General features: G+C 36.5%; 1 protein-coding gene across 1 annotated transcript; it reads right to left on the reverse strand.

The window, feature by feature from the left end:
• Positions 1-1,516: 1,516 nt before the first annotated feature.
• LOC146146367 (GATOR2 complex protein MIOS-like) lies at positions 1,517-23,397 on the reverse strand. Its single transcript, XM_083390733.1, has 20 exons — positions 23,235-23,397; positions 22,037-22,254; positions 20,986-21,099; positions 20,467-20,623; positions 19,741-19,878; positions 18,777-18,962; positions 17,238-17,321; positions 15,553-15,660; positions 15,185-15,254; positions 14,604-14,858; positions 14,004-14,112; positions 13,026-13,231; positions 12,111-12,343; positions 10,576-10,755; positions 9,714-9,805; positions 9,036-9,193; positions 4,936-4,991; positions 3,352-3,436; positions 2,571-2,646; positions 1,517-1,571 (listed from the first exon to the last, which is right to left on the reverse strand). The coding sequence occupies exons 1-20, from the start codon at positions 23,391-23,393 to the stop codon at positions 1,517-1,519; spliced, it is 2,739 nt and encodes a 912-aa protein (XP_083246859.1). The 5' UTR covers positions 23,394-23,397.
• Positions 23,398-23,703: the final 306 nt, after the last annotated feature.

Here is a 23,703-nt window from a genome sequence, read left to right on the forward strand (position 1 = left end):
GTTGACAAAGGGCTTTAAATACGAACAAAATGCTTATCATAGCAACTTGTTTTGGGATAGGGGGGCTAATTATTATGCTTGTACTGAAATTTCAGACAAAATAATGTTTTTAGTAATTTGTCTTCAATGGAAGAATGTCCAAGTGCAGAAAATATACTATAATCCGGAAAATTTAAATCAGACCATTTTTGAAACCTTAAATGGGTAGTTGCACCTCTTGGTAATCTTGTATCAGAATATGAGATTTTTGGGGGGGATAGGTAGGGTTAAGGGGGTTGTAGCATTTACTTGACCTGTTATGGAGAAAATCCTGTGGACTAAGACATTTCATGGCAGCGCCAAAGATTCAGCGATGCATTAGTTCAGTGTTTCTCAACCTTTTGTCGCGACGACCCGAATACTAAGCGTAAATAAAACAGCAAAGGTTTGGCGACCCAGTTTCATTCGACGAACGTTTTTGTAGATTAACAAAACGTATAAGACAAATAGCATAAGTTCGGATTTAATTAATAAACGCCAAGTCTTATTATTTCTCGCACAGTTTTCTTAAATTTTATAGAAATCTTGCTCTAAACCAGGGGTTCTTAAACTGGGGTCCATGGACCCCTTGGGGGTCCGTGAACTAGTTTTAAGGGGTCCCTCAACGCCTAATTGAAATATAAGTGTATGTTTTAGAAGTAAATCAATTTATCAAAGAGAAGAATTTAATTAAAAAAACAACAGTCCACACTGAGTGTAATAAGACTTCATTTCACTTTCACAGTTTTGGACCGAAATTAGCAGATTTAAGTCTATTTGTATTGTGAGGTAAATTTATGACGTCATTTTTAATTTTTTTTTGGCCTAGCGAGCGAGCTCCAAACAAATTTTAGGGGTCCGTGGCAAAAAAAGTTTAAGAACCCCTGCTCTAAACCTATAAACCTAACCAAGTGAAATGTGAACTACTCAGCCATATTAAACGGCCACTTAATTTCAGTTCGCGACCCATAGGTTAAGGAACACTGCATTGGCTGCACGTTGGCAGTGGAATACGTTCGTTCGTGGGTTGTATCACGGTAGGAATATGTGCGGGGAGAGGGTTATGAACTTTAAGGGTGAAGGTTAGCAATAGTTTAGGCTGGGACCATGTCCTTGCCCCAGGGTGTAGCTCGATTTAGGCCAAGTCTTAACCCTCTCACCGACACATATTTAATATAGGCCAATTCTTAACCCTCTCCCACCGTTTTTTATATATATAATTTTTTGAAATTTTGCTCTGGATTTAAATCTAACCAAGTGAAATACTGTGGTTAGCAATCGGCATGGTTTAATAGGCATGGGAGAGGGTTATGGACTTGCTATGGTCACATAATAATTTATCAGGGCATAATTTATCAGGGTAGGGATATGTGCTGGGGAGTGGATTATGGGGTCTAAGGGTAGGAGGGTCACTTGTCGTTCAATTGCAAACAGTAGGCTGGAGCCAGCCCTTGCCCCAGGGTGTAGCTCGGTGGGTCGTAACCTTGGATGGCTTGGATCACTTTGAGTCACAGAGACAAGTGCAGTCGCTTACCGGACACTGCTTGAACTTCCTGAAAATAGAAGCCAAAAGAAAGCAATATTAAAAACAAACCACTTGAGCTAACGAAAAGTAGAACCCTGTGAGTTTCACATAAACGATTGAACAGGCACTTATTTAACTTTCCAAAATTTAAGTCGAAGGTATTAAAAATGCCTCAAGGCAGTAGTTCTTAACCTTTTCCCATGCTGTGTAGCCCTTTCAAATCACCAACCAATTCTCGGACCCCCTTCTAGAATTGCCCAAATAACAAAACCGTTGTACAAGTAACGGATAACACAATACCAAAATGTGAGTTAGTTTTACATTTTCTGTGTCTGATTCAGCATCCCCACATGCCCTTGGGATAGTTCTCGCACCCTTGGTTAAGAAACTCTGTTTAAGGGGTGATTTTTAAACTGTGAGTTTTACATAAACGCTTGTACAGACACTTAAAATTCCCCAAATATAAGTCGAATGAGATAAAAGTGCTTAAGGGTTGGTGTACAATTTTGAGTATCAGTGTTGAACAGCGTTTAAATTATAGTTGGCTTTTTTTACCAACAAGTTCTTGGAAAAGTATATTTCTCAGCAAACAGTTTCATTCAAGGCTAAAAATTTGGAGCTGAAGAATATAATTGACATTGGTTGTTGTACGTAAAAAGGTCACTTATTCTCAATTTTATAACGAAAAAATACACAGTAAATACTTAAGTTCAACCCAAGTCCTTTTATTGCATGAAAAAAGTCCAAGTCAAGTGACCAGAAAACTTAAATCAAGTCAAGTTATTTAAAAACAGTGCGGTTAGTACATAAGTAAAATTGTAATGGTTTTGTTATTTAGGCTATTCTAGAAGGGGTGTAAGAACTGGTTGGTGATTTGAAAGGGGTGTAAGAACTGGTTGGTGATTTGAAAGGGGTGCAGCAAGCAAAAAATTAAGGACCGCCGAAGTCATGGACTTAAGTAAAAAAACATTGGTATTATCTAATTTAAGACATATTCTACAAGCTCCTGCAGGTGTTAATCACTTACCGGAACCACTCTATTAGATGTCCCTGGTGACCGCCGTGTCTACAAGTCATACACCAAGTCAACCACTTGTCAACATCTGACAAACAGAGAAGGTAATCGTTAGAAAAGGTTTAAAATGGATACAATACTTTATACAACTGAAACACGCATAATGCATATACACAATGTGTATTCTGTGATCCAGAGTTGTACTGGCAAATTATAACGGCACACACAAGATGCATTCGGAGAGGCACAGAAATCAGAAATCGAACAGAACTGCAGGCAAGTTTTCTATAATGGTTTATGTGTAATATTGTCCTTGGATGAAGACATTCTAGTCAGTTTGAAATAGTCTTTGGTTTTCTTTTTACTGTCATACGCCAAAAAACAAAATGCTCACCAATGTAGTTAAGCGTTTGTAAGTTTAGAAAGTTAGGAAAGTTGTTCAATATATTAAACTCGCTGCCTGTTGCATCCTGTTAGTAAAACTAGCCTGTGGTGAGGTTTGAACTCACGACCCCGGTAATACCGGGACCATCAAATCTAACCATGTAAACTACTGCAGCCAGCGTCTCAACGGAATCAAACAGCGACCCAATTTTGTCGCTACCCATGGGTTAAAAAACACTTTTCAACTAACCTACACATGTGCTGAGCTCAGTGAAGTTTAAATAGGTAGAACGTAACGTTTAACAAATGGGTTGCGTTAAATTCGAGGTTTCTTTGATTACTTTCGCAGGGTATTTACTTCGGTTAAATATCGTGGTTTTGTTGGCATGAAGTGAAATATTAAACCTACCGGTTTCGTTTGGCCTCGTCCCCACGTTCATTGAACATACAGAGCAGCGAGGTAGGGGCTTGCGGCACGACGGACAGCAGTTTACCTGGAAACAGCAAATTAAATCAGCCTTTGGGACACAAAACACCGGGAATTGTAGTAATTTCAATAAAAATATCAAAGCCATAATATTCGATAAAATCGACGTTTCGCAATTTACAGACGTTTTAGCAAAAACTCATGCCCTCATCAGAGTTATTGCTAAAACGTCTGTAAATTGTGAAAAAATGTCGATTTTATCGAATATTATGGCTTTGATATCTATATTGAAATCAGCCTTGCTCTATCATTGGGCCGTTTTTTTTTTTAATAGTAAATCATTTAGAAATTTAACATTTTTCGAAAAAAAATGAGTCCTTTCTAAGGGTCACTTTGCAGCAGCACTAAATAGATGGCGGTTCATAAAGACTTACACAGGATAAAGTATACGCACGACTGCAAGATGCTTTATGTGAACTTAATGTTTATTTATTTATACTAATTAATGAATTATATATACACATATGTACGTGTAGAACAACTGTGATTTAGCTATTCTAAAGTCGTTTTTAAACTGAAAGCTTTCGATCATGGTACACCAGAGCCTTCGACAAATTAACTGAATCTGTTGATTAATATACAAGCAAAGATGGCCAGGTGTAGGACAAAAAATGGCTAGTTATTTTTCCTGCCTGTCGTGCTTGCATCATTTATAGAAAGATTCGGTGATATGGTTTTCGGTCCACTAATCATTAATTCACAAGTAGATATTTACATATGACTCTGCAAACTGTGCCTTACAATATGAGGCCTGTTTTCACATCAAATATGAGGATCGACTTTTTTTTTTTTTTCTGACAGCGAACAATTTACCATGTTTAAACAGAAATTCGGAGGTGTATTTTACATGAATGTTAAAATGTAGCTAACGTCGTTTTTTAATCAATATTGCTTCATATGGATTTTGAGGCGTTACATTTTTCTGTTTAGAGAACATATTTAAAAGTTTATAATTCTTTGTTTAATTTTTTAAAAATATATTACAAATAGAATACAGCAGTTCGCCTTTTGGTAGAAAAATAGTATTCTGCATATAACCTTTAGCACTTGTGTTAACATATCGACGAAGTAGTTTGGTTTGGAATTTTGTGGCTATGACCAGGGCTGTGGAGTCGTAGTCGGGACTCGAGTAAGACAAAGACCCGAGTCTGACGTATAAATTACCAAATTTCAAGAAATGTTGAGGCGCATACCGTAAATCGAAAGATTAAATGACAAATGGTGGAACATTTTTCAACCATGTAGGCCTACTGTAGGTGGACGAATTACATAACACCCTTATAAGTAGATTGCTGATTATAAATTATCCATCGTATTTTAAGTACGTAAATTAGTAAAATACAGGATGAAGAGTGGGGCCCGGGACTACAAAATCTCACATTTGGAAGGATTCTGATTATTTTCTACTCCAAGCCCTGATTATAGCACGTGAACATCAAATGCAGAATCAAACGTAAAATAAAAGTAAATTGATAAAAAAGGAACATATATATTAAAAGTTCGTACCGTTGTTTGAACAGTAAGGTTCCCTCCCATAAAAGTTCGTCCGCGGCCGGAAAAAGCTGAACATGTAAAAACATGTAACGGTTAACATAATTTACTGTAATAGATATCAATTCAAATTCGGCAAAGAATGGGCGATATAAAGAGTATGCAATATATACAGTATTGAGATGGATTCCAATCCCTAAATCCTTGAGTTCGCCAGTTGTTTGTTGTTTCAGATCAAATATCTAGATGGTACTGGGAGAATTTAAGGTGCAAGACAACGTCCACAAAACGAAAATTCAACTGTTCACAAAACAGTCGGGGGTTTAAAGAGCAGATATGCCAGTGTGACCAGAATAGCAAACAAAGAAAATATTAAAAAAATTGAAAATACAGACATCGCAAAACAAGGCAAATCGACGCTGACACAAACACATGGATCTGACCAAAGTTTTGTTAATTTAAAATGCAATGGATCTTCCTTTCTTTACTGATAAATAATAATTAGCAAAGAGGGACAACGTTTTTGTTTTCGTTTAGCAAGTAGTTTTAAACTTTTTCGTTTCCTTACAAGGTCTCAAAACATTTTTTTTTCATAAACAAAAAAGGCAATGAATATTAATTAAATAAGTGAATTATTTTTAGGATAAAACCAAATGCTTTTAAAGTTATGTTTTATTTTGAAAATAATATCTGATTTTTCCGTTTTTATTATTATATTTGGGTCGCGACCCAAAGGTTAAGCAACCTTGCTATTGTCAGTAAAGCAGTGGTCCCCGAAAAACTTACAATTCGCAATATAATTCATGTAATGCCAGCTTCTTCATGATTGGTGTTTGTTTTCCATTTTTCCAAAAGCATTCTTTATCGATTTTGCCAAAACATTCTTTATCGATTCGGGGTTTAAATTCACTTCTCTATAGGCTAGTGACTGAATTTGACCCATATATTTGATGAAACTCGACCGTTTAAAGTAATTCACAGCTAAAAAGAATAAAACTTACAGAGCTGTTGATTTCTTTCACCTGAAAACTTGACTTTCTTGTCTGGGAGCTCCTTCGCACAGGCAGAAGTAGAGTTATGCGTTTGAAGGCAACTCGGTTCTGCAAAAACTTTAACGTATTGCAAGCTTTTCAACCCTTGGTTGAGTTCTGTGTTGCCTTCTAGCATAGGACTTTAGCACACTGTACTGATATTGAACCTACCCCTGTATTTAGGTGTTTATTTAACTCTTTTAAACTCTCACAGTTTGCTAAGTTCGAATCGCTGTTTCTTTATGAGTTTCAAATTCTTTTGGGTAAATGAGCTGTTAAAAATAAAACATCTTCTGATTAATATTATTACCAATCGTTGTTACAGGTTTTTCTTAGCATAGACTGATCACACATATCTTCAGAAAATTTGCTTTGCATATTATTTTCTGTGTCTCGTCAAACGTATCTCTCTTTAAAACAAGTTATTCACACTGGAGAAAACCTTTGTTTTCAATCTACGTGTAAGCATCAATACTAATCATTAGGCCAATACATCTTAATCAAATGAAACAAAAAGACCTGATATGACTGCAAAGGCCTTAACTCTGTTGACGACATTAAAAAGGTCCTTAAAGTAGTATTTTACTTAAAACCTTTACAAACTCCTAAATGACCTTATCAGTGCTGAATTGCAAGTAAAACCATAGAAACAGATATTTCATATAACTCCCTTATACCTAGATCTTAAAAAAATAAAATAATCTGTCTAAAATATTCGTAAAAAAAATGATAAAAAAAATCAGAAAATCTTAAAGTATCTCTATCTAACCATAAACTGATCTAAGCCTGAAAATAAAGTAGAACACAAGAAATCACTTGTCTGTTTGCTTGGCGTAGACGAGGCTTCGGGGCTGAATGTGGTCGCACTTTTCAACCTTCCTGGTGAAAACTGGAGCCCTAGGCGGGCCAAAAGGGACTGGCGCCCCGCCAATGGGGTTCCTGGGGCCGAAGGGGGGCCAGGGGCCGTTCTGGGGGACTCTTGGCGTCGTTCGGGACTCGCATTGCGCGTGCTGCTATCGAGGCGGCTCGACTTGGCCAGAATGTACGCACGTCGAGCGACCATCTCTGAAATATACAGTGTTGTAATGACTTAAGTCAATGACTTGACACTCAGTTTTTAAATGACTGGACCTGACTTAAGTCTTTTGGGATAAATGACTTGACTTGACTTAAGTTTTGAGGATAAATGACTTGACTTAAGTATTTTGGGAAAAATGACTTGAACTAAGTTTTTAGGACAAATGACTTGACTTGGCTTCATTTTTTGGGGGGGATAAAAGTCTTGAGTTAACAGGCTCATGTGATCTTGGTTTGTCCTTCACTTGGTGTTCGTGATTTAAGCAGTAAGGAGCTCTAGCCTTTGTACTACAACTTAATACTCTTGTACTTGAAGCTGCTTACAGTGCTAGTGGCTAACGTACAAACTCATTGGCATAAGGATGTCTTCTCTTGATTACTTCTTGGCTGAAGAGAATACAAATTATTCCAAAATCTTTTCAGGTTTTTGGATGTATGTTGATTGTCGCACTTCAAAGTTTCAATTTTTCGGGAATTCTTGATCAACTTGGGTGAAAATATTTTTTGAAGGAAAAATATTAATGACTAAGGTTTGACCTCCTTTTATTTGCTAACATGTGAATATCTGGACTTGTCTAAATTCGAACTGGCCAATAATACCATCACAATACTCAATATATGCCAAAAAACATCTGATTTGCCTTTAGTTCGAAGTAGTTCTGACTAAAGATGTTATACAGAAAACTGTGAAACTGAATAATAACAGGTTTTGCAAAAACAAATGAAAATCAATGCCAACATGGGCAAGCAACCACGGTATCCCATCATCAACTTGTAAAAACTCAGTTGGATTAGGAGGCCCCTCTTTCTGTCTTTTCGTATCCATCTAGTGATTTCAAGACAATAGTAATTTGCTGTTTCTTGTTGGCAAAAGCGGTGACCCAATACTTGACAATTTGTTTCTCCATTTGGAGTCAGTTATGCCATTCCTAAAGATTGATGGAAACTTTTCCAACCATCCTTTGTTACCCTTTAAACTTTTTAGAAGCCATCAATGAGATGCAAACAAGTGGAAGAGAGTTCGATATCACTTATTGACATGTTATATATTAATTATTAACGTGAAGCATCCTTTTCACTATTCTTCTTCTTCGTTTATAACTAGAGATAGACCTTTACATTGGTTTCGCGATAATATCGGCCGATATTTTGCTTCGACCAAAAAAATCGGTATCGGTAAGAATTGGTCGACACTTCACAAAAAAAATTGATTGCCGGCTATTGGTTCGCAAAAACGTAAAATATCAGGTAATGCTATCGGTTGGAAACGATCTCTAGTAATAACATGTGGTGAATGACAAACCATTCAGCAAACCACAAAGTAAGCATATTCAACAAAATGAATGGCAACGAATTAACAACACCAACTTAATCTAAAGCATATTACCACATCTAAAAGATTAGTCATCAACCAAATCAATCATGCATAAATAACTTGGATAAGTCAAGTAAAGGACAAATAACTGTAATTAGGAGAAAGTTAAGTTAAATCCTAGCAACGTTTTGCAAAGTAAACACCTAAAATTGACTAATTTGGTAGCAAAACAACTAGGGTGTGCAAATTACTACAGTAAGTATATGGAACAAACACCAAAAAGTACGAACCAATTAAAACCTAAGTTTAAGTTAATTTCTACAATACTGATATATGCAAGTAAACGTCGGCAAAAGAGTTATCAAACTAAAAATTGCTTTGTCTAAGCAGCTTAAGTTGCGAAAATGGATTTCTTTCTGTAAAATGCTTTATTGACAATACTTATACAATAGGAACTACGGGATAAGAGAGGACTAGAAAACCAAGCAAAAATGCAAAACTCTTAATTACCTATTGAACATTTAAAACGATAAAGTGTTTTTACATTTTGTTTATTTATAGAGATTCAAAACGCCTTTTTGGCGAACTATATGTCTGTTGGCATCTCACAAGATGGCAGACCTAGATTACGACAGAAAAGTATAAATCAAATAGATCTAACAAAATCTCGAAACTAAAATGATGAGAAATACCTGGAGTTTTGCTGGAATTGCACACGTTTTTATTGCAGTAGTTACAGTAGACGTAGACTTGAGCTGAAGGCTTTGTAGCGTTGCACGCTTTGGCCCAAGCGCGATTGAAATGGACGCGTTCTACGTAGAGCTGCCACCTGTTCAGCAGCTGACAGTAGCTAAATAAAGGGCCGTTGTTACGTCACAAGCGCACAATGCAAAGTTAAAATTCAAATCAGTGAAATGTTAGAAAGTATATAATTGTGTAATTGTGATAATTAAGGTATTTTTTATGCTAAGCGGTGAAGTTAGAACTTTTTCTTCTGGATTATATGTATTATTTTATATACTACTAGAGCCTAAAGTACTGCTCTGAAACGAGCATTAAAAAAGTTTCATTTAACTACGTAAAGTCACTAAAATGCTACTACAATGTTCAACCAGAGAAAAGTTCAAGTAACGTTGCCTAACTCTATGTTAATTAAAGATGGCTTCGGAAAGGTTTGACGTATCAGTCAACCTGGTAAGGTTTATAGTGCAAGCTTGGTTTAACTTTTGCATGGTGCCGTTATCGTTGGCCAAGGTACGACTTCATAAGGGTTTGATCGTAGTATACACATTGTGTATATTAGTTGTTGATTAAAGGCAATTAAGTTAAAGTTTGTCTTCAAAAACAAATTACAAGTGGCCAACACCCACCAGTCTTTCCATAGTTGAACTGAGGCATCTTGCAAGAATGTTTGGTCGTGAGTAGCCATACAGGCGCACAACACTGTCTGCAGGTCCATCGTCTAAACAACAAGTTGGTGCCAGGTTTAGACAAGGATTTTGAAAAAGCTAAAGCCTGTGTTTTTTATTTATATGCTTTTACCGCTCAATGTACTAAACATTGGACTCAACTAAAGTCTTTAGGAAAAATCGATTTGATTGCTTTTGACCAAAATTTTTTACCTGCAAACTTATTTTATTCCTAAAACAGCTCTAAATATTTTATAAATAAGAAATTAATTAATGACCTCACTTAATATCAGATACAAAATATTATTTTAAGTAACTGTAGTCAACGACAAACAGTTACCGTTCCAAACCACACAAATAACTCTACAGATTCAATAAATCAAGCACCTAGTTATAATTGCCACAAGACTTGGACAACTAGATAATTCTAGTTTTTAATTCAATAAAATTTAGAGCCAAAATGTGGCTGATTCTGTCTGTTCTATCCTAATATAATTCTTAAAAAACATTACTTTGTCCAAAGGCATTTTTAGTCTCTCAGTCAGAACAATAAATTGACGTAAAACCTGTAGGTGTTTTTTACAGAATAAAAAGAAAAGAGAGGAATAGTCATAAAAAAATAGCACAGAAATAGTTGCGATTCACATCGTTACAATTGAAGAAATTGTGATTTAAACAAAATTGACTGTAAATAACAAACTCTAGTTTATTTTAGTTTTCAATAATTGAGTAATTGAATTCTAATATTATTTGAGAAACTGAAATGCTTTAATTTTAATTCTGATCTAATATTAAAAAGCTAAAAAGGTCTGATCACTATCACCTTATCGACGTAGTTCTGCATGAGTTGGACTCCTGCTTGAGTGGACACTCCGGTGAGTAGCCAACCGTCCAAGTCGCCCTTACAAGTCACTTCCTGAGCAAGCGCACTTAAGTGCTTGATGAGTTGGACGTCGGGGAGAAATATAAGAGAGAAGGCGACGCGATCTTGAAGAAGCAACGCCTGAGTGGTTTAAAAACCTAAATGTTAGGTAAAGTGACTGCGTGGTTTAAAACTTAAGTGTTAATAGTTAAAGTGACAGACTGGTTTAAAACTTAAGTGTAAGTTAAGGGAATCACTTAAGTGGGTAGGCGGTTTAAAAACCTAAATGTTAGGTAAAGTGACAGACTGGTTTAAAACTTAAGTGTTAATAGTTAAAGACTGGTTTAAAATTTAAGTGTAAGTTAAGGGTATCACTTAACTGAGTGAGTAAGTGGTTTAAAAACCTAAATGTTAGATAAAGTGACTGAGTGGTTTAAAACTTAAGTGTTATAGTTAAGGTACTATAGGCGATTTATATCAATTTAATATTAGTAATTTAATCCATGATTTGCGATCTAATGCAGCGGTTATTTAATTAATTAAAATTTTATATTTAAAAAAAAAACTAAACGTAAGCCCCGAAGTTTTAATTCAACCTATTTTGCTTGTCTAAGCATAATAATGACGCTATTTGGTATCGGATAGCGATATTTTTCGCCCAAATTATCGGATATCGTTAACGGGATAAAAACGTATCGGACATTCCCACTTCGATCCCTGCGGTCATTACTATTGCATATTTCCATCCCTGCGCTAACTTAACGTACCTTGTTGCTTAATACCCATTAGCACCAAAACCCATTAGCTCAGGGGTTCTTAACTTTTTTTTACCGCGGACGCCTAAAAAAAGTTTTTGCTTCGCATGGACCAGTGGAGGCCAGAATTTTTAGTGATGACGTCATAAATGTACGTCATAATACAAACAGACTTCAGAAATTTTCTGTTTGCGGTCCAAAAAATGTGAAATGAAATGAAGTCTAAGTATATTCAGTGAAAAAACGTTTTATGTTTACGTAAAGCCTACTTTTTTCTTTTAAAAATAAATTGCTTGAATATACACTAATAGTTCAATTAGGCCTTCATGGACCCCCTAACACTAGTTCACGTACCCCCAAGGGGTCCATGGACCCCAGTTAATGAACCTGTGTTTTAGAGTGTAATTTGAGTCGAAACTGAAGTAAGAATTCTGTTTCACAATTTGACTCATATTAACAGTAATTCTTACTTAAGTTTACGACTCATATCAAGTTACGACTTTAAAAAAATAACAGAAAAAGTAAGACTTTCTGCTACCTAAAAAACCCACAAAACAGGATTTTATGTTAGCAGTCAAATATTTAAGAAATCGCCTACGAAAGTAGTTTTAAAAACATATATTATTATAAAGAGAAAAAGAAATGAAAAACACATCTGAAGTCGGTGTAACTTCTAACTGGGGTCGATGGACCCCAGTTTAAGAGCCCCTACCCTAACATCACCACCCCAAATGCACGTACCTTGTTGCCTAATACGTCATCAAACCTCCCGGCGTGACCTTCATGTGACCTCTTGAGCACCTCGTGGTCTGCGTTGGCGATCAGAAATGAGAAGGTCATCTGAAGGTAGGGGTCACGTAGGCCACTGCGCATGCGCCGACACGTGTCCAACCACAAGGTGGGGCTGTCGGCGCCCGTGTACCCGCTCATTGCCATGGCAACAGCTGACAAGGTGTCGCCTTCTTCATCGATTCCTGCAGTTTTAAGGTAAATTATGTTCTTTTTGAATAATGTTAAAAAAAAATAACTTATGTGGAAAAATGTTTGGGGGTTTTACACTTTTTTACACGATTTTTTTTCAACTAATGTAAAAAATTTTCAACTTGAGAACTTAAGCGAAAAAAAAAACTTGTTTTTTTAACTAAAGTTATTATTTAACTTATGTGAAAAAGCATTATTGGCACGCTTTAAATGTATTGATTCACGTTTCAACTTCTGTTAAATAAAAATAAATATATTAGTTCAAATTGGGGCATTATTAGTAAATGAATCCCGCTTATGGCCATGGCAACCACAGGGTGTCGCCTTCTTATTCGATTCCTGCAGTTTTAAGGAACTTATGTTCCACTTGAATTATGTAAAAAAAAAATAACTGACTTGATTTAAGTGCACTTAAGTCACTGTTTTTAAATGACTTGACTCAAGTTGTTTGGGCCAAATTACTTGACGTAACTAAAGTCTTTTGAAAAAAAACCTGTATAAAAATGAAGTGTTTTAATTAAGATTTTTTTATAAAATTGGGTTATTGACCTGAAAATGGACGGCTCTTATAATGAACTGACTTGGACTTTAGTTACCTCACGAATTACTTGACAGGACTTGTATTTACAACACTCCTACTAACACGGCACTCACCCCATGGGTTTTGGGCAGCACTCGGTTCCCGCAAGAGGTCGATAGCGAGCCGCACGTCCAGGTGCCAGACCGCCACTGCGCATGCGCGCGTCACGTGACCACTGCGATGCAGGATTCGCGCGAGGCGTTCGCCGACCGATTGGTTTCCGAAGCGTTTCGCGGAGAGTTCGGAAGAGTTCGCGTCCTGGTCAAGAACGTTCCACCCGCACATCGCCAACGCCAGGTTTCTGGGGAGAAAGGGGTGGATTTTTTATTTTAGTTGAAATAGGAAAAACCACACATGACAATAAGCAAAGTGGAGTGAGTTTTATCCTCAGCAGATTTTAAGAAACTATATTCGTAGTTTCAGTCAGAAACTACCATAAACTATAGGGTAAATCTGTATTATTGTTTGGCTAAGTCAGGTAGTTTTACAGGTAGTTATGAGTTAGTTGATTGACCTTTATCTTCGGCAGATTTTAAGAAACTATATTTGTAGTTTCAATCAGAAGCTACCATAAACGGTAGGGTAAATAAAGATTTGTTTTTCTCATTTTCTTATCTAACAAATATGTAGAAGCCAAATAGGCAGATTGGAATGACTTTTATCTTCGGCAGATTTGAAGACAAATATATTCGTGTAGTTTCAATTAGAAACGGGATAAATCTATATTATTACTTGGTAAAGTCTGAAGAAACTACATTCGTAGGTTTAAATGGCAACTACCTAAAACTGCATTATTCTGTATTTTAATAAAGTTATTTTAAGTATAATCTTTGCGGTTCTTTTGAGTAGTTAAAAGGGTGGGGTAATTGTTTAATAGTATTGTGCTAAGTCAAGTGGATTTTATTTAAGTAAGTTTAATCGAGTAATTTTTAATCTAAACATTGTCGAGTAAACACTAAGCGTTCAAAATGACACCTACGTCTATGTGGGCTTTAAAATATAAACTGTTTTTTTTAACTAAAAAAAAATTAGTTTAAAAAAAACAGAACAAAAATAAATACGAATTTGCAAACCGCTTGTGGCTGGTGTAGACTGTGCTGGTCGTATCTTTCACACCGATCCACGACACGCTGTTAGACGTAGAAGCGTTGGGGCTTGGCTCACCGCTCGAATCGGTGTGATCTGGAAGGAATGGGCCGGAGTGAATAAAACTAAAAAAGTCCGGCATTACTGGATCAGTTTTAGCTGCGGTTTATAAGTGAAGATTGAAAGTATAGGGACGTTTAGGTATCGCGAGACTGACCAGTTTACATACTGGGAAAGGTACTAGCCTTAAACCAAGTTATTTAGTGCTTCTGGGTCAGTTTTAGCTGCGGTATGAAGGTAGATGTGAAGGTTGAAAGTATACTGATGAATTCAAAATTTAAGATTGATTTAAAACTTACCTACTTCTGTATGGGTTTGATATTCTACATACGTCTAACTAAAGCCTCTAGCCATTATCTTTAGAGTTATTGAAAACGTTTAAAATGCTACCTATACTTTTGCATGGTCTTATATATATTCTTACAATTACAATGTCTTACTAACATTCAACCATTATGCTCAAACGAAGGAAATTACTCTTTTTAAAAATTACTGTTAATACCGGTGCTTAAAAAATAGACCTATACCTTTAAATAATTCCACGATCCCCTTAAAGCACTCGTTTTGGGTCTGGGCGTTCGGGGTCTTTGGCGCCATGGACCTGGGGCTCCGTCCGCCACCCCAGGGTCCGTTTGCCTGGTGGGCCGGGTCCGGGGGGGCCTCTGAGGGGGGTCGGAGGTTAAGGTGTCGGAGTTGGCCGGATACCTGGAGTAGATGCCAAACGTTGTGGAGGCGAAGGTTGAAAGGCTCCAGACACAAGGAAATGTTTTCGCGAGCGCTTTCTGCGGAGAAAAGAAGAGTGTTTTAAAAGTCTTTAGTCTAAACATTTTTTTCATTTTTTAGTAATTTCACTGCGGGCAAAAAAGGGCCTTCAAAATTTTACCAGCGGGCCTGTCACGACGCTACATAATGACACACGGTTTACCAGACGAGATGAGATAAAACAAACAAAATAAAGCCTGAAAGCAGGACAAGCGATAATTTTAATTATCCTGCTTTTGTAAAATGTCAGGCACTACATTTTGTCTGACTCTGTTACCCCTAAAATACGCCGGCTCAAACTGGTCGGAAACCAGTGTAACGTTAGTGCAGTGTTATTTAAGCAAACCTTTCAGCCCGTACAAGTTGATAGCTCGTTTCTTTAGCAGTTCGCCGGGATCGAACACGGGACCTTGGCTCTGCGGAAAAACAAGAAAATAGCTACTTTGCTTAACTTAAAAACTTTTCAATTTTCGCCGTTACGTTAACTTCGAAATGTGCTGCCATTTTTTTTTCAAGAAGTCAAAAATAGTGGTTTAACCCTTGTGAGGCACAGAACTAGACGTTTTGCCATGTTTAGTTTCGCTATTTTCGCCGACCTACCTTAAATCTCATTTCCTGCCGCGCAAAACTTCTGAATCGTTCTGTTGGTAGTCTACGTCAGCCTACCTTAAACTTCAAGTAAAGTAGAATAAGTGGCGCATGTAGGTTTCTCACCGTAGGTTCGACGTCGCTTTTGCTTGCGGATACGGATGCTCCACACGCGAGCGCGATCCGACCTGGCGAACCCCAGTTAACAGCAGTCCGCTCGCTGATCGTCGACATCTGAAATTTGAAAGATCGTTTCGATAGTTAAAATCACCTTAAACACACTGGGTCATACATTTAAGTACATTTCTCTGTTTTACAGATTTTTATCTCACGCGTGCAGAAATCGCAGTTGGACTGAGAAATTCTATGATCTTGGCCGTATAAAATAATGTGCGGCAATGAGGACCAGTACGAGGCTACAAAAGTTCATGAGGGATAAATGGTTCGTAAGCTTCGCTGTTGTTCATGCGCTGACGGGTTGAGCATTCGTACTCCACATCTTTCACTCATGCACGAAGAACAGTCATGCATGAATTGAAAGTAATGGACAAATAAAATGCAATTTAACGGAAGTAAAGTTAACAGGATCCATTGGTTGTCATTCACCACTGTTCATTTTTTCCCCTTTAGACCGCTCGGAAGGCCAGCGTTTAAATAACTGATTCACAAGAAACTTATTATACCAGCACCGCAAACGAGCTAGGGATGTCTCATAATGGCCAGTTGTTTTGGATTTCTTTCACATGAATATGTGAAAAATATACTTTGAACGAATGGTAATTGTCATTGATACTGTACAAACACACAATGTCCATACACAGAAATGAAGAGAAACCCACTACTGTAGAGAAAGGTGCGAGTTAATCGCCAATTGATGAGTAGAGATCGACCGATATGACTTTTTTGGACTGATACCGATGACCGATTTTTTTTTTTAATTTATTAGTTTTTAAAAGCAACTTATCAATGTTATAGTAAAATTTTAGCCCAAATTTAACGATACCGATATATCGGTAGGAGTTGGGTGTCGACCGATATCACTTTTTTGGAACAATACAAATAACCGATTTTTTGTTCTTTTGCCTACCGATACCTGACACCGATAACTGAGATGCACTAATAACTTTAATGAACTTAATTACATTCAGTTTATATACCTATTTATTAACAAAACTGTTTTGATGGACATGAACTTTACATGATGCTGAACACAGTAAACTAAACGCTTGTAAAATCAGTCAGAGACATGAACATGAAGCAAATGACAAATTTGGAAGTTTAAAAATTAGCAGATTTGTGGGTTTTTAGGAAGCGCAACATTTTAACTTTGGAACACAATACACGTTTTTTTTAGTAATTTCAATAAAAATCAAAGTTACTAAACGTCGATTTTATCGAATATTATGGCTTTGATATTTTTATTGAAGCAATATTTTAAATTAATGGAAAAATATCGGCCCAAATTTAGCAATACTGATATATCGGAAGAGTATCGGCCGATATATCTCTATTGAACAGTTAAAATAAATTGAAGAGAAACAAAAACCCTAAACACAAAATAAAATTGCCAGAGCTACATGGCACAGCAACCGGATATAAACAAACTCAAACACGAGCCAAAGGCCGCTGAACATTTTGTGGGGCAGCGACGCACGAAAATATAGACATATAAATATATTCTTGTTTTTATATGTTTTTTTCAGTATTCCAAGTGTTTCACTTTTCTTCGGCCCAAAGTAAATACATTCAGCTATGGATTTAACCCTGGTTGTGCGCTATTTTTTTGCTGTATACATTGCTGTCTTACGTACGCAGAACGACGATCCGCTACTGCAAGCCAGGATGGTGCTTTTAAGGGTAGGATGCCACGCAAAGCTTGTAACCCAGTCTCCGTCCTGAATGAAAAATAAAAAATGTTTAAATTACGACTACTTTGGCTTTACTGGTCATCAATATTTATCTTATAACTTCTTTCTCGTGCCAAAGTTTAGCAACTTTTTTTTTCTAATATTAAAAGCGCTTTTATACAAAAAATAAAAACAGTATAATGTTATAATATCACAAGTAATTGTTTGTTGTCGTAATTGCTGGGATTGTTTTGTATTGTGGATAAACAATGACAATATGCTGTTTAACAAATTTAGCTTTTTTGAAAATTGGCTGTATTTTTACGTGCCATTTTTTATTAGGTCGCGTGCCACACGCTGGACACCCCTGACTTAATGCATTTGATAAGTTTACCTTTTAAGGTGGCTATTGCTGCATTATGTGGCAACTCATATCTAAAATAACTATATTAATTTAGTTTTGGATCGTCACCGATAACGAACTTTATTTATAAAACGAGTGAATCCGACACTGAAGTATTTCTACCACACTGTGTAGGAATTTATTAATGGCACCATAGCTTATTTAAATGGGCTCATATCTTAATATTAAGTTGAGTTTTTGGTTAAATATTATTTCTTGAATACAGTTAATATGCGTTGAAAAATTCGCTGCGACTAAACAACTTTTTCATAGTTTTTGACAACTGTGCATATATTTACGTTATTTTTGTTTGTTTTGACGATTTGCTTCAGCAGTCAAAGTTAGAGATGCGACAGCAAGACGTAAACCTTCTTTAACTCGCATAAAATTGCCATTTTACCCGCGCCTCTTATAAATACGTAATGAGTAAGCAGGTCTGGGCCTGGAATTCAACGTCGCCCTCCTTCCACTTGGGCATTGCTAACGTTGCGTCGTGCATGTTTGCAGGACACTGGGGCTTGCATGACGATTATGCACGTGGTATCGGACGGGTGCCGATACTATACTACTTGGCATCAGGTATCGCAGGGGTCGGGAACCTTTTTAGCTGAGGGATTCATAAAAGTTCTTGGTTGTATTTTCATGAGAACTATATAATACTTTTTGACATCTAGTTGTAGGTTGGCAAAAATAGTAATTAAGCAGGGCCGTTTATTTTGTCTCATTGAAAAAAACATACTAAGCACGAAAAATCAATTAGTTAAGTTTGCGCAACTTTTGGGTATTAAGAGATTCCTTTAAACGGGGTAACAGTCCCGAAAAACAAATCGGATTTGTGCGAAGCGCCAAAAATTTGTGTTTTAAAAATAGAAAAATAAAGTTAGGAAGACGTAGCCGCGTGGAGTTTTACTCAAATTATGCTGAGAAATGATAGCTTACATTTATCTGCGAGCAAGATTCTTTCATCAAAAGAACCATAATGGCGTCACGAAAAGAGCCATATATGGATCGCGAGCCATACGTTCCCGGCCCCTGGGGTTTCGGCTCCGATCCGATATTATCGAACATCCCTAGTTACAAACACAATAAACAAACTTTACCGGGAATTTAAGTGGAACATTTCTAATGCTGACGTGTCCTTGTTCGGAATCGTGTGAGTCGCTGACGTTGATCATATCGTAAACTGCCAGAGCGCTGTTGTCGGTTCGCGCCAGTGAAGAGTCGTTGGACGGAGAGGTGCTGAACAGCGCACACAACATCCCCTTGCGAGTCCCACTCCATTCAATCTAAAAAATAAAATTGAAAATTAAAACAAAAAATTAAATTGAAAAACAAAACATTTTTTATAAAAAAAAAAAATGTAAAATGAAACATACAAAGGGCCACATTGTAAGAGAAATAATCTACCTTTAAATGAAATAAAAAACTAAATTAAGCTATTCTTTGACTTGCAGATTGTCTGTAGCTGCAAATAGTGAACTATTTTCACTTTTGACATTCTCAATAAAGGCCCTTGTCATTAAACGTGGAAAAAAATAAAGAAAAGAAAATTAAAAGAAATAAAAGTGCCGTTTCTAGTTTCCAATTGTAAAATGCAAAATAATTTGAAAGTTAAAAATTGAAACATACCATTTCAGGTAGATTTTACAACGCCTAAGTAGCAACTACATCAATACATTTTCAAGGAACAAGGTAATTACCACTACAAGGAATCTACTGAAGTGGAGACAAGTCAAATGTGTCAAAGCAGTCCTAGATAGCCTACAAATTTAATTTCTTTCATAGGGTTGGGATTTTGCACTCGACCACTCACAAATGCAAAATGTATACAAACCAAAATAGAACAACAGGTTAAGTTACAGTAAAAAAAATTACATGGCAAAAATTGGAGTTCCAACATTTTGGGCGAGTGTTATTTCATTTGGCGAGCGAAGATTGGTAAATACTCGCCCTACTGGTAAATGCGAAGTTTAATTCAATACCAACCATGTTTAATACAGTTTTGAAATGACCTTGAAAACAACACGCTACAGTTTTAGCCATTTCCAACAATAAATAGCTTACCTTTTTGACTGGTTTAGGGGTGTGGAGCGATTTAACCGGAGCTGAAAAGTATCGCATGTCCCACGTTACGATGGAGCTGTCGTGAAACGAAGCAAGTCGGTTTTCTTGCAGAGGATCGATACACAGGCCGTAGGTGGCCTGGAAAATAAGAATATATATTAAGTTACTGTAACAATTAAAAGTATAGGCTTTAGATTTCCTTTAAATGAGGGTGTCTGTACGAATAGGAAGCACCAAGCAAGTTTTTCTAGCCTGGCATGCTTGCAAGAAAAGCCAACAGTTTTTACTAAGTCTTTCCGTAGGCATCATGTGCACACTGTACATGATATATTAAGTAGATCATCCTAACATAACAATATATTTACCTTTCTGATAGCACTACTTTATCTGTCTTTAGGTAGTTGTTTTGCAAATGAATGCCAGTTTTTTCATTTATAGCCCAAAAAAATTGTAGCGATGAAAATTTTAAATTAGCGCAATAATTGAACGTGCTTGCTTGTGAGTTTATTCTTAATTGATTTTCTCTGGCAAATTTTTATAATAATCTTTTTTGTTTTTTTAAAGCAAACATAGCAGCATGAAAATCAAAAAAAAGTTATATAAAAAACTACATAAAAAATAATTTTAAATTTTAATGAAAAAAACAAATTAGGTAATTAGAAAACAAACTACAGTAATTATTCATCAAGACCATCAATCTAAAATGTGTTTGTTCACTCTTTTTACCTTGTGTTGAACGGAGCTTGGTTGTGAGGATTGCATGCGAATGTCGAAGAGCCGAATTGATTTTCTGTTCATCCCAGCAAGCAAAATCTTGCTTGGTTCCCCAGCGCTCCACGTCAATGAATTAACCGACTCACTGATTCCATATTCCGCAACAGGCCTGCAAGACAGATTAGGTTTCATTACGCACCTGTACGAAGTGCAGAGGTTCTCAAACTGTGTTTTGACACATTCCTGCATCATTTTAGTTTTTCAAGGGCAGTGCACAATAATTTTTGTTTTGATTGTGGAAATAAAAGGCTTACACAAATTATTATATCCTGGCATATGTATTCAAAGACATTTTTATAAATAAATAAATTTTGTTAAAAAAAATCAACTTTGCAATTGCTAAGAAATGAAATAATTTCATGTTGCTTTAAAAAATCACTGATCGATTCTAAAACTAGTAAATCCCTATGCTGTGTTCCTAAACAGTCATACTTAAAAACAAAGTAGAAAAGAAGAAAAAAGATTACTGACGTTATTCCGGTGGCCAAGTTGACATCCATAAGGGATTTGCTTCTATCTGCTGAAGACTGGACGCCATCGAACGACAATTTTGCCATGACATCCCAAATGATGAGGCAGTTTTGACTAAAAACAAACAGAAAATGTTATTTCTGTTTATGTTATAATATAGGTATTAGCTTTTCTAGCTACAGTCGAACCATTGAAAAAAATTTAAGGACAACTAAACAAATTTTGACATTTTACCAAATTTAATCATGTTTAATGCGCTAATCTTGATAAGTGATTTATGCAATGATTGGCCTTCAATCTGTAAAGTTTAACATAATTTGTCACAAACTAGGTGTAGTGGGTCTGTCATGGTCCAACATAAGTACTTTCATTTTCCCAAGACCCATGGATTCAGGGTTCATTGGTTTACAGCAGTGTTTCTCAATCTTTGTAAGCAGCGACTGAAATACTATAAGGAAAACAGCGAAAACTTTGGCGACACAATTTTTTTCACCTAAATTCAGCATTAAATTTCATTAATATGATACATGTCTTCTTACTGCTTCAACAATTTTCTAAAGTAAGAGAAATTCAGCTGAGACCCATTCCCATAAATATAACCTTGTAAACTATTGAAGTCGACGATCCAACAAAACCAAATGGCGCACAAATTTTAGGTTGCTACCCATGGGTTGAGAAACACTGACTTAAACAGCAACAAAAATATCTTATAAAGCAGCGGTCGGCAAACTGTGGGTCGCGGCCCAAACGTGGGCCGCGGCCTAAATGTGTGGGTCGCGAGTTACTTTTGATTATTTTAGTGTTATCATGCGCAATTAAACTGGATTCTAGCTTCATATTTCCGCGAGAGGTTGTTCGAAAACAATGGGTGTTTCTAAGAACAATGTTTTGTGACGTCATTCCAATGCCTACAACTCAAAACAAATATCCTGAATCCCCTGTTTTCGTAGTGGTTGTACGTAGTGGCCGTCAATAGCTCTGAAAAGAGCATGTTGGCTGGGCCCCCACAAAAAAGGTTTGCCGACCACTGTTATTAAGGCTTCACACCTACCGCGTATGTTTTTCCAGGCCCACTGCCAGCCAACTGGGATTGAAGTTGTTCCAGGTGACAGCAGAGCATGGTTTCTGATTTTTTGACACAAATTCCTTCCCAGCGAGCAGCGAAAATCGGTTTGAAGCTACGTCGCCCGATTTGAGGACCACCCTGCCATTTGACTGTCCGAGTGCTATCACGTTGCAGTGCTCGGCTGAAGGATGCCATTGCATGCACTGCATACAAATATATAGAGTGTTGCAACCCAGGTTGGAAACTTTGGATATTTTGCTGGGAAACGATTATGTGGTTATTATGACATTTCTGGTAAAATTTGCGTGACAGTAATAACGTTATTTTCACAAAATTTGCATGGCTGAAAATAAAGTACATACTGAAAACTGTTAACAGAGTGTGATGCTGAGAGTGACCTTTCACAGGTGACCACATATTGCGGTGATTTTACCCAAAATGCACGGTCATTGTGGTGGCTGAGCGGGAAACTGGCGGACGATTTATCTTTTTTGGGCCCTAACTTTCCAACCTGGGTTGCAACTGTTGCATAGCCTACCATTATGTTTTTCAACAAATCAGCTGACGTATTGAATTTACAACAAATTTTTGGTGTATTATATTTTCCCATTAGAAAAGTTTCTATGCCAAATGATGTAAGTAGCATTGCTCTGAGTAAAGATTTTATGCCAAAGATCTTGGGCGGGAAGGCACTGAAATCATGCAATCAGGTGGTGATAATATTAAACAATTTCCAGATTTTTGTTAAAGTTTCATGATTGATTTCTATATGCTATATCTGTAATCTGTTTAACTTACTGTGTCGACCAGTAAATAGACACAGATAGTACATATACAACCATTAGTAATTGTATATGGATTTAAACAACTATTTGACCTGAAAGCCCCTTGTTAAGAAGAAACACATAAAGGCGCTCTTTCACTATTGTACGTAAAAATTGATAAAAAAAAAAATTTCTTCAAATGCCGTATAACACAACACATATTGTTTGGGTTAGCGTTAGTTGGAGGGTGGGTCAAGTTATTATTAATAATAAACATAATATTACTTGACCCACCCTCACCCAAACGCTAACCCGCACCCTAACCCAAACAATATGCGTTGTGGTATGCGGTATTATTATTATTATTTTGCATAACTTTTCACGTACAATAGTGAAAGAGCGCCAATAAAAACACTCACCCTAATATCAAAATGATCAGATCCCTTCTTAAGGAAAGCTGTTGCGGCAACTTCTTGGCATTGATACTTGCAAGGACTGGCATTCAGCTTGTGAAATGCTACATCGCCTTGAAACGTGCAGAAAATGTCAGGCCGATGCTTGTTAAATTGCAAATCCATTGATATATGTTCAGTTTTTAAATTTTTTTTATATATTTTCAGACATAGCTAATATTTTTTACTTGCACTGTCAAATACAATAATGTGGGTAAAATACAGGCTAAAACGAAAGTTTACAAGCATAAAAGTTCGCAATTTTTTTTTAGAAAACTGCATTATAGATTTGTATGTAGACTTTGGTCAACAATAGTAATTCATATTACACACACACAAAACTGCAAACAAGCATTGTTTTCGACAGATCGCTGTCCACATAGAAAGCGAAAAAACACAAATCTGTTAGTTTTTTAAGATTTTTTACATATTCGTG

Source organism: Ascidiella aspersa, chromosome 5, assembly GCF_963924565.1.
Source record: "Ascidiella aspersa chromosome 5, kaAscAspe10.2, whole genome shotgun sequence".
NCBI lineage: Eukaryota > Metazoa > Chordata > Ascidiacea > Phlebobranchia > Ascidiidae > Ascidiella > Ascidiella aspersa.